The 13,538-nt window shown below is 36.7% G+C and overlaps 1 protein-coding gene across 22 annotated transcripts in view; it reads left to right on the forward strand.

Annotated features, from left to right (window-relative positions):
* Positions 1–13,538, forward strand: part of LOC309635220 (DNA helicase MCM9) — a 131,493-nt gene that overhangs the window by 40,050 nt on the left and 77,905 nt on the right. For all 22 annotated transcript variants that reach the window (XR_014248688.1, XR_014248689.1, XR_014248690.1 and 19 more), the window contains exon 8: positions 11,457–11,631. Coding sequence is in view for 12 of the 22 variants with exons in the window: in XM_082406109.1 (XP_082262235.1) it covers positions 11,457–11,631 (175 nt within the window). In the remaining 10 variants the exon portion in view is untranslated. The remainder of the gene's footprint in view (positions 1–11,456; positions 11,632–13,538) is intronic.

Here is a 13,538-nt window from a genome sequence, read left to right on the forward strand (position 1 = left end):
AAAGGTTGCCTCAAGCTCAGTTGCTTGTGTGCATTAGACTATAAGAGTGATACTGTGGTGACAGATGCAGATTACGTTGAGTGAGAAACTGTATTTTCTGTTCTCTGTTATTAGTGCTGGGCCTAATACCACCTCAGATAAAGTATAAATTGCTGTATGCTGTAAGACACACTGGACATATAAGATAAATAACCATTTGGAGTATAAAACATGACTCCCTTGAGAATGGTGTATGCAGTTTCCTGATTACTGCAGGCACACTTAAGAGGAGATTCTAATCCACTTGCTTTATAAAAATGACCTTATAAGCTTGGTAAAATCAAGTGCATTTTGAATCTGACCATAGGTGTGTCATAATAAGGTGCGTCTTATCACAAGATTCGCTTCTGGTGGATATGCAGCATGAAGAATGAGAAGATTTACTGGATTCTACTAGTTTGGCTTATTTTCTTTGAAATCTTTTGTTTAACATGTCGTATATAACAGTATTTAAGGGGAAAAAAAACCCTCCCTAATAGTTCACTGGAAGCCACAGAATTGGCTCCAGGCCTTTCATACTGCCTTTCCCATCTTAACTCTTTGTTACTGCCCCTCAGAAATATTAAAGAGCCTTTGGATAAGCTCTCCAATAGTTTCCTCACCATTGACAGTGCTTTCCAGGAAAGGCCAAAGGGATTCTCAGACGTACCCTCGCATATCTCTAAATTAACTGGCATGCCATAGGGGTAAAGATTATAAAAGCATTTTTCTGGTTTCAGAGGCAGTCTATAAGATCTGTTGCTGAACAACTTTTTGGTGACCCTCAAACAGTTAACCATATTGCAACAGATGGGTCACCATGAATGCTGTCATGTCTTAGGTACCCAAGGGGACCCACATGATGCTTGGAGGTCTACACGGAATATAATCCCCGAATCACTTCTCTCTGTACAGACTGCTTGGGGGAAGGATGGTTGAAAAAGGATGCTTTGGCTCTTAAATGAACAAAGCCTAAATTAATGCCTAGGACAGAGATAAATGAACCTAGTTAGCTATTGTTATGGGCCGAATTGTGCCCTCCACCCCCAAATTCATATGTTGAAGCACTACTATGCCCCCAGTACCTCAGACTGTGATTGTATTTGGTGACAGGGCCTTTAAAGAGGTGGTTAAGTTAAAGTGAGTCCCTTAGGTTGGGCCCTAATCCATTCTAACTGGCATCTGTATACAAGGAGGAAATTTGGACATAAAAAGAGACACCAAGGGTACTCATGCACAGAAGAAAGACCAGGTGAGGACACAGCAAGAAGGCAGCCATTTGTAAGTCAAATGAAACCAACCTTGCTGACACCTGATCTTTCATGTCTAACCTCCAGAACTGTGAGAAAATAGATTTCTGTTGTTTAAGCAACCCAGTCTGGTGTTTTGTTATGGCAGCCCTAGCCAACTAATGCAGGTATAATTTTTCCTCCCAGAATTAAGTTTATTTGGTACTCTAAGTGTGTTTAATCCACGTACTGTCCATCTATCAAGTGTGGAGGGGAATGAGGTGGTCATTTAGGCATGCCAGCAGGTCGTGGGCTGGGGTGGGGTGGGGTGCTGTAGCTGTCCTCAGAGGAAGTGCCTACTGTAGGGCGTGCACACCTTAAATTCTGAGCAGACCAGATGCAACTCGTGTCTGTGTTCCAAAGTTCATCTACAGAGGGCTCCTAAGTATCTTAAACTTGAAGTTAAATTGAGGTCACACACAAAACTAGATGAAGGAGTGAGTTAAAATGTACTAGAATTAAATTGGATTAAGTTAAAATATACTGGATTAAAATGTATTAGAACTAAGAATTAAATCAAGTCTCAGACCCTGCCTGCTGCAGAAGTTATCGTAGGTATGGAAATGCTGACCTCTTGCCTTTGTTCAAATCCTAAATTTCACCTGGGGTAATTATATTATCACTGTGTTGAATTCTCTTTGAGAAGACATTTGCGTTATTGTCCCCATCTCTTAACAAAATTCTCATGTAAGGCTTGTTGTAATATGATCTTTAGTTAGTTTAAAGGGCTCCCTATTATTATTAGTTATAGGATGTCAAAATTTCACGATAGTTTTAAATGAAAATTTCTATATGAATGTAGAGCGTAGAGATTTGCTGCAGTTTACAGACATTTCTAGAAGGAATAACTCCTAGGGTAATGATTTTAATAATAATAACTCATTTTATATATATAGAGAGAGAGAGTATTTATTATGTGAATTATTGTGCTAGGCTCTGTGGAATATTCAAAGACAAAAACGTATGTGGACATCATCCTCAAAGACCTTATGGTCCAGTAGGAAAGATAACTATGTAATCAAGTCAGTATGGTACAGAATAGAAAGTGTTAGATGCAACTTTAACAGTAATGGTTAAAGTTCTATGGGAGGCAAAATACGGTATCACAATAAAGGCTGTGTGTGTGTATATATATACAGTATACATACAGATATATGGTATATATGTATATACCTATGATGTTTTCTTTACTATTTGTAAAAAATTTTTAAATAACCTGTTTTTGAGCCTTGCAGTACGCTGGTATGGTAGGAAGGTAAGATATCATCTCCAGATAACAAATGAGGACAGTGGTGCTCAGAAACCTGCTCCTTTAATTGCTGACTTAGTGCTTCTCTGTTTTCTGTCCACTGTGTTGGATAATATTTAAAGTGGACTTTACGTGCAGAAAAGCAATTGGTATAATTTCCTGGAAGAACCCACGGGCTGGCAGACACTGTAGTAATGACTTGATGAATGAACTCGTGAGGAACAAAGCTCCATGAATGAGGTTTGCCCCGGTATATACTGGGAGTGAGAGGAGGCTGCAGCCAAGGCAGAGCTGTGGGAGCCTCCCCATTAAGGCTACAGATGCCAAGTCTCCTGTTGCGGGAGGAGTGACTGGGAGGTGGGGGAGGATAGATCCTGGAATGCATCATTACACTTTTAATAAGGTTTTTATGTTTGTTACATAAAGTATGTCCCCCTCCTCCATTCTCTGTAACAGTTTCACTGTTTTGTGTTCATTGCTACCCACCATTAGGTTACAGATGTGTTGAAGAGATAAGCTGTGTTTGGCCCCTTATCCATAGCTGGACTATACTGTTAAACACCTTTTGGATCACTATCAATATTAGTCAGCTTTCTGAAGCACCATAATCGTGTTTCTTGTGGACAATCTGCTGATATCAACATCATGGTATTGTTTCTGACCAGAAGAATATGGATGGAAATGCTTGATAATTACATTCTGTTTCTTGTATCTAGTTTTTAACCATGTGTTCTTAGTCCTCTTATAAATGAAGCTCCTTCTAAACTCGTTTCCTTTTGAACTCAGTCTCTACTTGTAGTCCACTGTCCTTCATGTTTTACATTCTGTCCTTTTCTCTTTCACCCTCCACCTCTCCTGTTTGTCAGAGTCTCTCTCCTTTTCCTAGTACCAGGAAGAATTCAGTGGTAAGTAGAGAGGGGACTCAAGTCTTTAAAACATCTCTAGTCTGGACCACTGCTTGCACAAAGCCTCTGCTAAGCACAGCAGCTTTTTTAGTCGGTTACTATAGAGACAAATGACGTTAGATGGAGTCACGCTTGACGGAAGCTAGGCAAGTCAGCTTCCTGAGATTGGAGGCCTTATATGCAAGGTTATTTAGAAAAGGTAGAAAACTAGAAAGGATAGGAAGTGGAAAGGGTTCACAATGAACTAATAGCTAATTAATTGGTAGATCTTGTTGGTAGAATTTGTGCCTGTTAAGGCCTTGAATCCAGCATGCAAAGAATCTATCTCCAAATACCCCTGGTATGATTACACAGTGATTTTTTTTTAAATAACAGACATATTGCTATCAACATTTGTATACAAATTTTTGTGGGGGACATATGTTTTCATTTTTCTGGGTATATGCTTAAGAGTGGAGTTGTTGGATCATGTGGTAACAAGAAGCTACTAGACTGTTTTCCAGAGTGGCTGCACCATTTCACATTCCCACCAACAGTGTATAAGCTTTCCAATTTCTCCACATCCTCACCAACACTTGTTACTTTGTCTTTCTGATTATACCTATGGGTGCTGTGAGAAGTGGTTCTCACTGTGGTTTTGATTTACATTTCCCTGGTGGCTAAAGATGTTGAGCATTTTTCATTTGCTTATCGGCCATTTGTATATCTTCTGTAGAGAAATGTCTTTTCAGCTCCTTTAGCCATCTAAAAAATTGGGTTATTTGTCTTTTTTATGATTAGATTGTGAGTTCTTTATATATTCTAAATATATATAGAATATATAGTCTCTGATAAGAGACTTGTATTTACCAGGTTTGCAAAATTTTTCTCCTGTAGTGTAGGTTATCTTTTCATTTTCTTGGGGGTGTCTTTTGCATCACAAAAGCTTTTAATTTTGATGAAGTCCAATATGGTAATGGCATAACGATATAGACCAATAGGACAGAGTTGATTGTCCAGAAATAAACGCATACATTTATGGTCAATTCATTTTTGATAAGGGTTCCAAGACAATTCATTAGGGAAAGAATCGTCTTTTCAAAAGTTACTGCTGGGAAATTGGACATCCGCATGCAAAAATATAAATTTGGATCCCTATTCACACCATATGCAAAAAATAATTCAAACTGGATCAAAGACATCAACGTAAGGTGCTAAAAGTATAAAACTCTTAGAAGAAAACACAGGAATCAATCTTCTGGCCCTTGATTAGGCAGTATTTTTGAGAGATGATAAAAAGCACGAGCAAAAAAAGTCAGTGAATATGGGGTGTTTTTCATTTACGTCATTTTAAATTTCTTTCAACAACGTTCTGTACTTTTCACAGTATAAGTTTTATATACTTCTTTTGTTAAATTCATTCCTAAGTATTTTATTCTTTTTGATGCTTTGTAAATGGAATTACTTTCTTAATTATATTTTCGTTTTCTTCACTGCAAGTATATAGAGATACAATGGATTTTTAAAAATTGATTTTGTATCCTTCAACCTTGATGAACTCATTTGTTGTGGTTTTTAGTGGTTTCCTTAGGATTTTCTATATGTAAGATCATGTCATCTGCAAACAGGGATAGTTTTACTTCTCCCTTTCCCTCTGGATGTCTGTTATTTCATTTTTTTGCCTAATTGCCCTTCCTAGAACCTCCAGTACAGTGTTGAATAGAAGCAGTGAGAGTGAACGTCCCTGTCTTGTTTCTGATCTTAACAGGGAAGCATTCAGTCTTACATCAAGAATGATGTTAGTTCTGGGTTTTTTGTAGATGTCCTTTATCAGGTTGAAGAAGTTCTCTTCTGTTCCTGGTCTGAGTGTTTTTTCATGAAGCGTGGTTGAATTTTGTCAAGTGCTTTTCCTGCCTCTATTGAGATGATCATATGCCTTTTGTCCCTAATTCTATTAATATGAGGATATTACATTAATTGATTTCCAGGTGTTATACCACCAATCTTGGATTCCTGAGATAAATCTCACTGGGTTATGGTTATATAGTCCTTTTTATATATTGCTGGATTTGGTTTGCTAGTATTTTGTTGAGGATTTTTGTATATGTAGTCATAAGAGATATTGGTCTTTACTTTGATTTTTGGTGTATGGGTAATACTGTTCTCATAGAGAACGAGTTAGGAAGTATTTCCTCCTTTTCTACTTCTAAAGAAGGGTTTGTGAAGGATTCATATTTGATTCTTTTAATGTTTGGTAGAATTCACCAGTGAAGCCATCTGTGTATGGTTTTCTCTTTGTGGGTAGTTTTTAAATTACTAATTCAATCCCTACTTATTATAGGTCTGTTCAGATTTTCTTTTCCTTCTTGAGTCAGTTTTGGTAGTGTCTTTTTAGAGTTTTGTCCATTTCATCTAAATTATCTAATTAGTTGATATACAGTTATTTGTTGTGTCCCTTTGTAATACTTTTTATTTCTGTAAAGTCATTAATAATGTCCCATCTTTTTGATTCCTGATTTTAGTAATTTTATTCTTCTCTCTTTTTGGCTTGGTCAGCCTAGCTAAAATTTGTCAATTTTTGGATTCATTAATTTTCTCTATTGTTTTTATATTCTCTGTTTCAGTAGTTTCTGTTATATATTATTTCCTTTCTTCTGCTTGCTTTGGGTTTAGTTTGCTCTGCTTTTTTTCCAGTGTCTTAAGGTGGCAGTATAGATTGTTGATTTGAGATCTATCTTCTTTTTTAATGTAGACATTTATAGCTATAAGTTACTCTCTAAGCACTGCTTTAGCTGCATCCCATTAGTTGTGGTATGTTGTATCTTCATTTTCTTTCATCTCGGTGTTTTCTAATTTCGCGTTGTTCAGCCACCTATTCATTGCATGAATACCTTTCTACACTATCTCTGATAAGTGGACTTTCCACTTTTACTTAAAGATTACTTTGACGAAAAGTTTATTACTTTGCAAGGTAGCTCATTCCTTTTTAAATACCTCGAGGTTTCCAGTAGTTCCCTGTAAAATTCTGCACGTTGGTCTCAGTTATTTCTTTTGAAGCCACCCCAAATTAGCCTAATTGCTCTTCCATAGGATAGTTCTCTAAATATGTAATAATTATTACTTTCTCTTCTCTAAATCTTTGTTTCAGGCTAATCATAGCCTATGCAGTAAACTACTTTTTAAGTGGCATTATTTCCATGTCCTTCATTATTTACTTTCTTTTTTATTAGTATTTCTTTTAAAATTTGATGTCTCAATGTAGATACTGTACATCAGGAGTCAGCAACTTTTTTCTGTAAAGGGCCAGATATAAATATTTTAGATTTTTGAGGGCCATTCAATGTCTGTCACAGCTACTTGACTCTGCCATTGTAGTGTGAAAACAGCCGTAGACAATATGTAAATGATGAGCATGACTGTGTTCCAGAAAACGATTTTTACAAAAACAGGTGGTTGGGCCAGGTTTTGCCCACAGATCATAGTTTGCTGACTCCTGCTCTGGATGTTATCCAACCAGTGCAGAACTTAGTGTGATTTTATCTTCACTTCTGAATGCTAGTCTTGCCGTAATGTATTTTTTAGATTGTATTGAAATATTCTGAGGGGAAGTTGGATATAATTCTCATTTATGCTCCTCTATAGGTAAGGTGGTTTTCCCCCCCCTCTGGCTTTTTTCAAGACTTTTTTCTTTACCTTTGATTTTCTAAAGTTTAAATCATATGCATAGGTATGGTTTCTTTAGTGTTTTTCCTGCTTTATAGTCTCTGAGTTTTCTGGATCCATGGTTTGGTGTCTGACATTAATTTTGGGAATTTCTCATTACTGCTTCAAATACTGCTTCTGTTCCGTCTCTCTTTCTTCTTCTGGTATTCCCGTTACATACACTGCATGTATGTTACACCTTTTGTAGTTGTTCCATAGTTCTTGGATATTCTGTTCTGTTAGATTCCATGTTTTTCTCTTTACTTTTCAGTTTTGGAAATTTCCACTGAGTATCCTTATTCTCAGAGATTCTTTCCTTAGCCATGTCCCCTCTACAAGTGAGCCCATCGAAGGCATTCTTCATCTCTAGTGATTTTGATCTCTAGAATTTCTTTTTGATTTTTTCTTAGACTTTTAATCTCTCTGTTTACAATGTCAGAGACAAATTGTTGGTATTCAATGTGAGAACCTGGTAGAGCTCTTGGAGGTAAAACTCACAAAAGTGTCTGTACCCACCCCCTCCATGACTGGGTTCCTAAGGAATTTTTCATTCTCAGAGTTGTCCACACGGAGGCTCCAGCAATTTGTCAGTTACAGTTCAGGGTTTCCTGTCCCAGTGCTCATGCCCATAGAGGCTTCTGTTCTGGTAAGTTATAATTCTCTGTCTTTCCAATTTGGGGGCAGCAGTTTGCCCTGTGAGCTCATTTTTTTTTGATGGATCTTAGAACAATTGTTGATTTTTCAGTTTGTTTAGGTTTTCACTTTTTAGGATGGATTAGCAACTTCTAAGCTCTTTAAGTGCTGCACCAGAAACCAGAGGAGCTCACATAGCTTTTTTCCTATGTTTTCTTCTAAAAGTTTTACATTTTTCATTTAGGTCTTTAATTCATTATGAGTTAATTTTTGTATTAAATGTGAGGTATGGAGAAAGATTGATTTTTTTTTTCTGTTTGCATAAGGATATCCAATTATTACAGCACCATTTGTGGAACAGAGTATCCTTCCTCCATGGAATTGCTTTTTCATTTTTATCAAAAATTACTTGACCATATATTTGTGGGCCTATTTTTGGACTCTTATTCTATTTCATTATTCTGTCTGTCTATATCTTTTCTCCAATACCACACAAAATTGATTACTTCAGCTTTGTAGTAAATCTGGAAATTGGGTCATGTGAGACCTCCTAGTTTCTTTTTCAGTTTGATTCTTCTATTTTCTTTGCTTCTCCATATAAATTTTAGAATCACCTTGTCAATTTCTATAACAAAAATCCCACTAAGATTTTGTTTGGACTTGCATTGAATCTATAGAGCAGTTTGGGGAAACATCTTAAAAGTATTGAGTTTTCAGTTCATTCCATGAACATGGAATATCTCTTGATTTGATTACATATCTTTGATTTCCTTTATCAATGTTTTGTAGTTTTTGCACACAGATCTTGCACATCTTTTTTAAGATTTATAACCAAGTATTCATATTTTGGGGTAATATTATAAATATATTATTTTTAAATTGCAATTTCTAATTGTTTTTTCCTAATATATAGAAAGATAGTTGATTTTTGTATATTGACTTGCACCCTGCAACATTGCTACACTTACTTATTAGTTTTAGTATTTTTTTGGTAGATTATCTGGAATTTTCTACGTAATCATATTTTCTGCAAATATAAACAATTTTAATTTTTTCTTTTCAATCTGTACATTGTTTATTTCTTTTCCTTGTTTTATTTTGCTGGCTAGAACCTCCAGTATATTTTGAATAAGTGATGAGAGCTGATCTCCATGCCATGTTCTGATCTTGGGGGTAAGCATTCAGTCTTTTATCATTAAGTATGTTAGCTGCAGGATTTTTGTAAATACCCTTTTTCAGATTGAAGAAGTTCCCTCTGTTCCCTAGCTTTCTGAGAGATTTTTTTTCTTTTCTTTTTAATCATGAATGATTGTTGAGTTTTATCAAGTGTTTTTTCTGTATCTGTTGAGGTTTGCTTTTTCTTCCTTAGTTTGTTGATATGATGAATTGCAGTGATTAATAGTTGAATGTTGAATTAGCCTTGCATTCTCAAGGTAAACTTCATTTAGTTATGATCTGTTATCATTTTATGTATTGTTTGATTTACTTTTATTTTTTCAGGGTTTTTTGCATCTATATTAATGAGGAGTACTGGTGTGTAGTTTTAGTATATCTTTATCTGTTTTTGGTGTCATGATAATGCTGGCTTCATTAAATGAGTTAGGAAGTGTTCCTTGTTTCTCTATATTTTTGAAAGTTTTGGTATAATTGGTATTATTTCTTCCATAACTGTTTGGTAGGTTTCACCATGAAGTCATCTCAGCCTGTAGATTTCTGTTTTGCAGCGTCTTTAACTATAGAATCAATTTTCAAAGTAGATGCAGGATTTTGCAAGTTATCTATTCCTTTTTAGATAAACTTTGGCAGTTTATATATTTCGAAGAAATTGACCATTTCATCTAAGCTAGGACATAGAGTCATTCATTGTATTTCCTTATTATTAGTTCAATGTCCTTAGGGCCTATAGTGATGTCCCCTCTTTCATTCCTGATATTTATAACTTGTGTCTCCTCCTTTTTTTTTCCTTGATCAGTCTAGCCAGAGGTTTATCAATTTTTATCAACAGTAGTTATTATAATTACTCATTGTGCTCCTTTTAAAGAGCTTTATTTATATTCTATTTGAATACCTAAGAATCTGTTAAGTATTTTCTATTGTTATCCTTTTTTTATAGATAAGTAAACTGAGGCCTGGATATACAGGCATACCTCAGAGATACTGCAGGTTCAGTTCCAGACCACTGCAATAAAGCAAGTCACATGAATTTTTTGGTTTCCCAATGATATAAAAGTTATGTTTATACTATGCTGTAGTCCATTAGGTCTGCAATAGCATTATATCTTAAAAAAGTACATACCTTAATTAAAAAATAGTTTATTGCTAAAAAATGCAAACCATCATCTGAGCCTTCAGTAAGTCACAATCCTTTTGCTGGTGGAGGGTTTTGTCTCGATGTGGATGCTGCTGACTGATGAGGGTGGTGGTTGCTGAAGGTTGGGGTGGCCGTGGCAGTTTCTTAAAATAAGACACCAGGGATGTTTGCCGCATCAGTGGCTCTTCCTCTCACCAATGATTTCTCTGTAGCGTGCGACGATATTTGGTAGCATTTTGCCCACAGTAGAACTTCCTTCAAAATTGGAGTCAGTTCTCTCAAATCCTGTTGCTGCTTTATCAGCTAAGTTTCTGTAATATTCTAAATCCTTTGCTGTCATTTCAGTAATCTGCATAGCATCTTCAGTAGCAGTAGATTCCATCTCGAGAAACCACTTTCTTTGCCCATTCATAAGAAGCAACTCCTCATAAAGTTTTATCATGAGATTGTAGCAATTCAGTCACGTCCTCAGGCTCCACCTCTAATTCTAGTTCTCTGACTATTCCCGCCACACCTGCAGTTACAGTAGTAACAGCAAAGATCACCGATCACAGATCACCGCGAGAAATGCAATAATCATTAAGAAGTTGGAAGTATTGCGAGAATTACCAAAATGTGACACAGAGACATGAAGTAAGCAAATGCTGTAGGAAAAATGGCACCAGTAGACTTGATCTACTCAGGGTTACCACACACCTTCAGTTTGTAAAAAACACAGAATCTGTGAAGTGCAGTGAAGCACAGCTCAATAAAACAAGGTATGCCTGTATTAGGAAACTTGTCTACAATATGACAGCCAGAATGACAGATCCAAGGTTCAAATCCAAGTCTAGGTGGCTCCAAAGCCTTTGCTTTTGACCAGCTCTGCTTTATTGACTGGTATAAAGGATGACTCAAAATCTGATAATACTTATGAAGGGAATCCTCTCCTTCACACTGTGACTGGCAGCAAACGTTTCGTTTTCATCATTGGACTGCAGTATCTACTGTTCTCTGTCTTTGGACTCTTCTCTGTAAACAGCGTATAGTTCAGCACTTATTGTCATAAGATCTCTGGAGATCTGTTTGCTCCGTCTAAAAGTTTAGACTGCTCAGTGAGCGTACCTGCCAAGGAGAGGCAGAAAATTTGGGGACTTCTGTCTGCCACAAAATACTCAATAACACATATTAGATTTTCAGAACATAGAATCTCCTGAGATCTTCCAGTGAATGGATACCTGAAGTAGCTGTCCTGATGCCATCTGTTGTTGGTAGAAATTAAAGCCTTGACTCTATCCCCTTCCCTTTAAAATATAGGAATTTATTTACCTTCATAGTTATAAGATATGCTTTCGAAAATAAAAGCTAACATAGCTTGCTTGTTTCCTTAGGTCTGACGGTAACTGCTGTAAAAGACTCAGGAGAATGGAATTTGGAGGCTGGGGCATTAGTCCTTGCAGATGCAGGCCTTTGCTGTATTGATGAGTTTAATAGCCTCAAAGAGCATGACAGAACCAGTATCCACGAAGCAATGGAGCAACAAACCATAAGTGTTGCTAAGGCTGGGTAAGAGTTTCTTTTCTTTAAAATGTATGGGAATAGTGAGTAATCATAGTAATAGAATAGTAATCATAATATATGATTATGGGAAAATGTGAACCATATTGAACTGCAAGATATGTTTGATCCTCTAAGAGATTATCAGTTATCACCGTTCAACACTCATCAGTCTTCCCATGGAGATACGTGAAGAAGTAAAACTGAGGTGTTGAGAAAAAGTAAGGGAAGGCTAAAGTATAAATGTAAGTTGACTTAATTCTTGCAGGGAACTTATGAAGAGCTTTCAATGCAGCATTCAACTCATCCTTTCATTTAGTAATTGTGTGTCTACTCTGGGCATAGTACTATGTTAGGAATTTTGAAAGATTCGAAAAGAAAAAAAATGTAATTTCTGCTTTCGATGGCATTCTCCTTATATATCCTAATGGAAGGTTTATCACTGCATATAGAAACCGAAATAATACATATTAGCATAAGATGAAGTACCTACTGTGACTCAAGGAGACTCAGAGGTTCAGGTATGTGAGTCTCTGGCTGCACGTGACCAATGAGGAGGAAACTTAGGTAGGTTCAGATAGAAATCCATTCACCCAGGCGCTGAGGTGGTTATGGGAAACTTACCTGGCTACAAAGGCTGACCATCAAGCAGGCTGCCAGGTCATCCAAGCAAAGAACAGAGCCAGAAGTATCTCAGTCCTAAGGCTCCTATTATAGATGTGAGGCCAGCTGATCAGGCAAAATGGGCTGCCAGCAGAGTCTTCAAACAGTAGTGGGTATCTGGGAGCCAGGCAGACACTGGTAGATAGGGATTCTGTGAGATCTATATATACACTCACAAAAAAGGAAAGGGGAGAGGGCGGTAAGAGAAGGATATACCCCAGAGGAAGAAGATACACGAAAAAGCTAGGCAGAACCATTATCAAATCTATTCATTTCACTTAATATATAATCATTCAGAGCCTGGCGTATGCCAGGCACTGGGCTAGACCCTGAGAAGTACAAAGATGGATACAACACCATCCTTGAGGTGTTCAGTATTTTGTTGGGAAAGACTGAAGAGCAGCAAAGGGATAAGTCCATAATGAAAGTGTTGTAAGAGAATATACTTTAAAATAATGATTGCTTCTAAACTCTTTATCAGGGGAAATTAGAGATACAGTTTACTAAGTGTCTTCAAGGCTACTTTCTCTCCTCATTATGTCTCCATTTAATTAGCACCTTTGCTGGTTGGTAGAACCTATGGTTTATTTTGATATGCCTTTTCCAGAGGCAATCTGAGACATTTTGAAAGATTCCTAAATAATTAACCCTTACATCAGGGAAAATTGGGACAAATGCTATGAACCTGTTTTAGAAAGGGAGAAAATTAGCAGCACTATATGATAGTCTACAGAAGAAATCTTTGGAAGTGAAAATATTTTATTAACCACTCCTACTGCCTTACCCTCTGCTAAATGTGAATTAGTATGGACCTTTTGTGCTATATCCATAAGTATGTCATAAGGTCCAAAAGAAATGTTCTTGTAGCTAAACAGTGTGCCCTCAGATTGGACAATCTTGTCATAACCATGACTACTTTATGCACTGGAACAGTGCTGCTTTTCGTACTGTTTGTGGTGAAGGACCAGTTTTATTGTTTTTCAATCCACCACAGAGCAATATTTTTATAACATAAAATTTAATTTTTAAATGAAATAAAAAAGCAAAGACATGCAAAACATAAGCCTGAGTTCTTCTTCCACTTAGGATGTAGAAAGCTGTAAGAGCATGTCACTCTCATCCTAATGAGAAAAATCCAGAGAGCCCACAAAAGTCATAACTTTCCGAATGTATCAGAGGGCTGAGTTTACAAGGAAATCAAGGGAACTCAGTTCCAAAGTGTGACAAGCCCCTCCTAGGAGAGATGAGCCACA

The sequence above is a fragment of the Balaenoptera borealis genome, assembly GCF_965194805.1.
Source record: "Balaenoptera borealis genome assembly, chromosome: 9".
NCBI classification, from domain to species: Eukaryota; Metazoa; Chordata; class Mammalia; order Artiodactyla; family Balaenopteridae; genus Balaenoptera; species Balaenoptera borealis.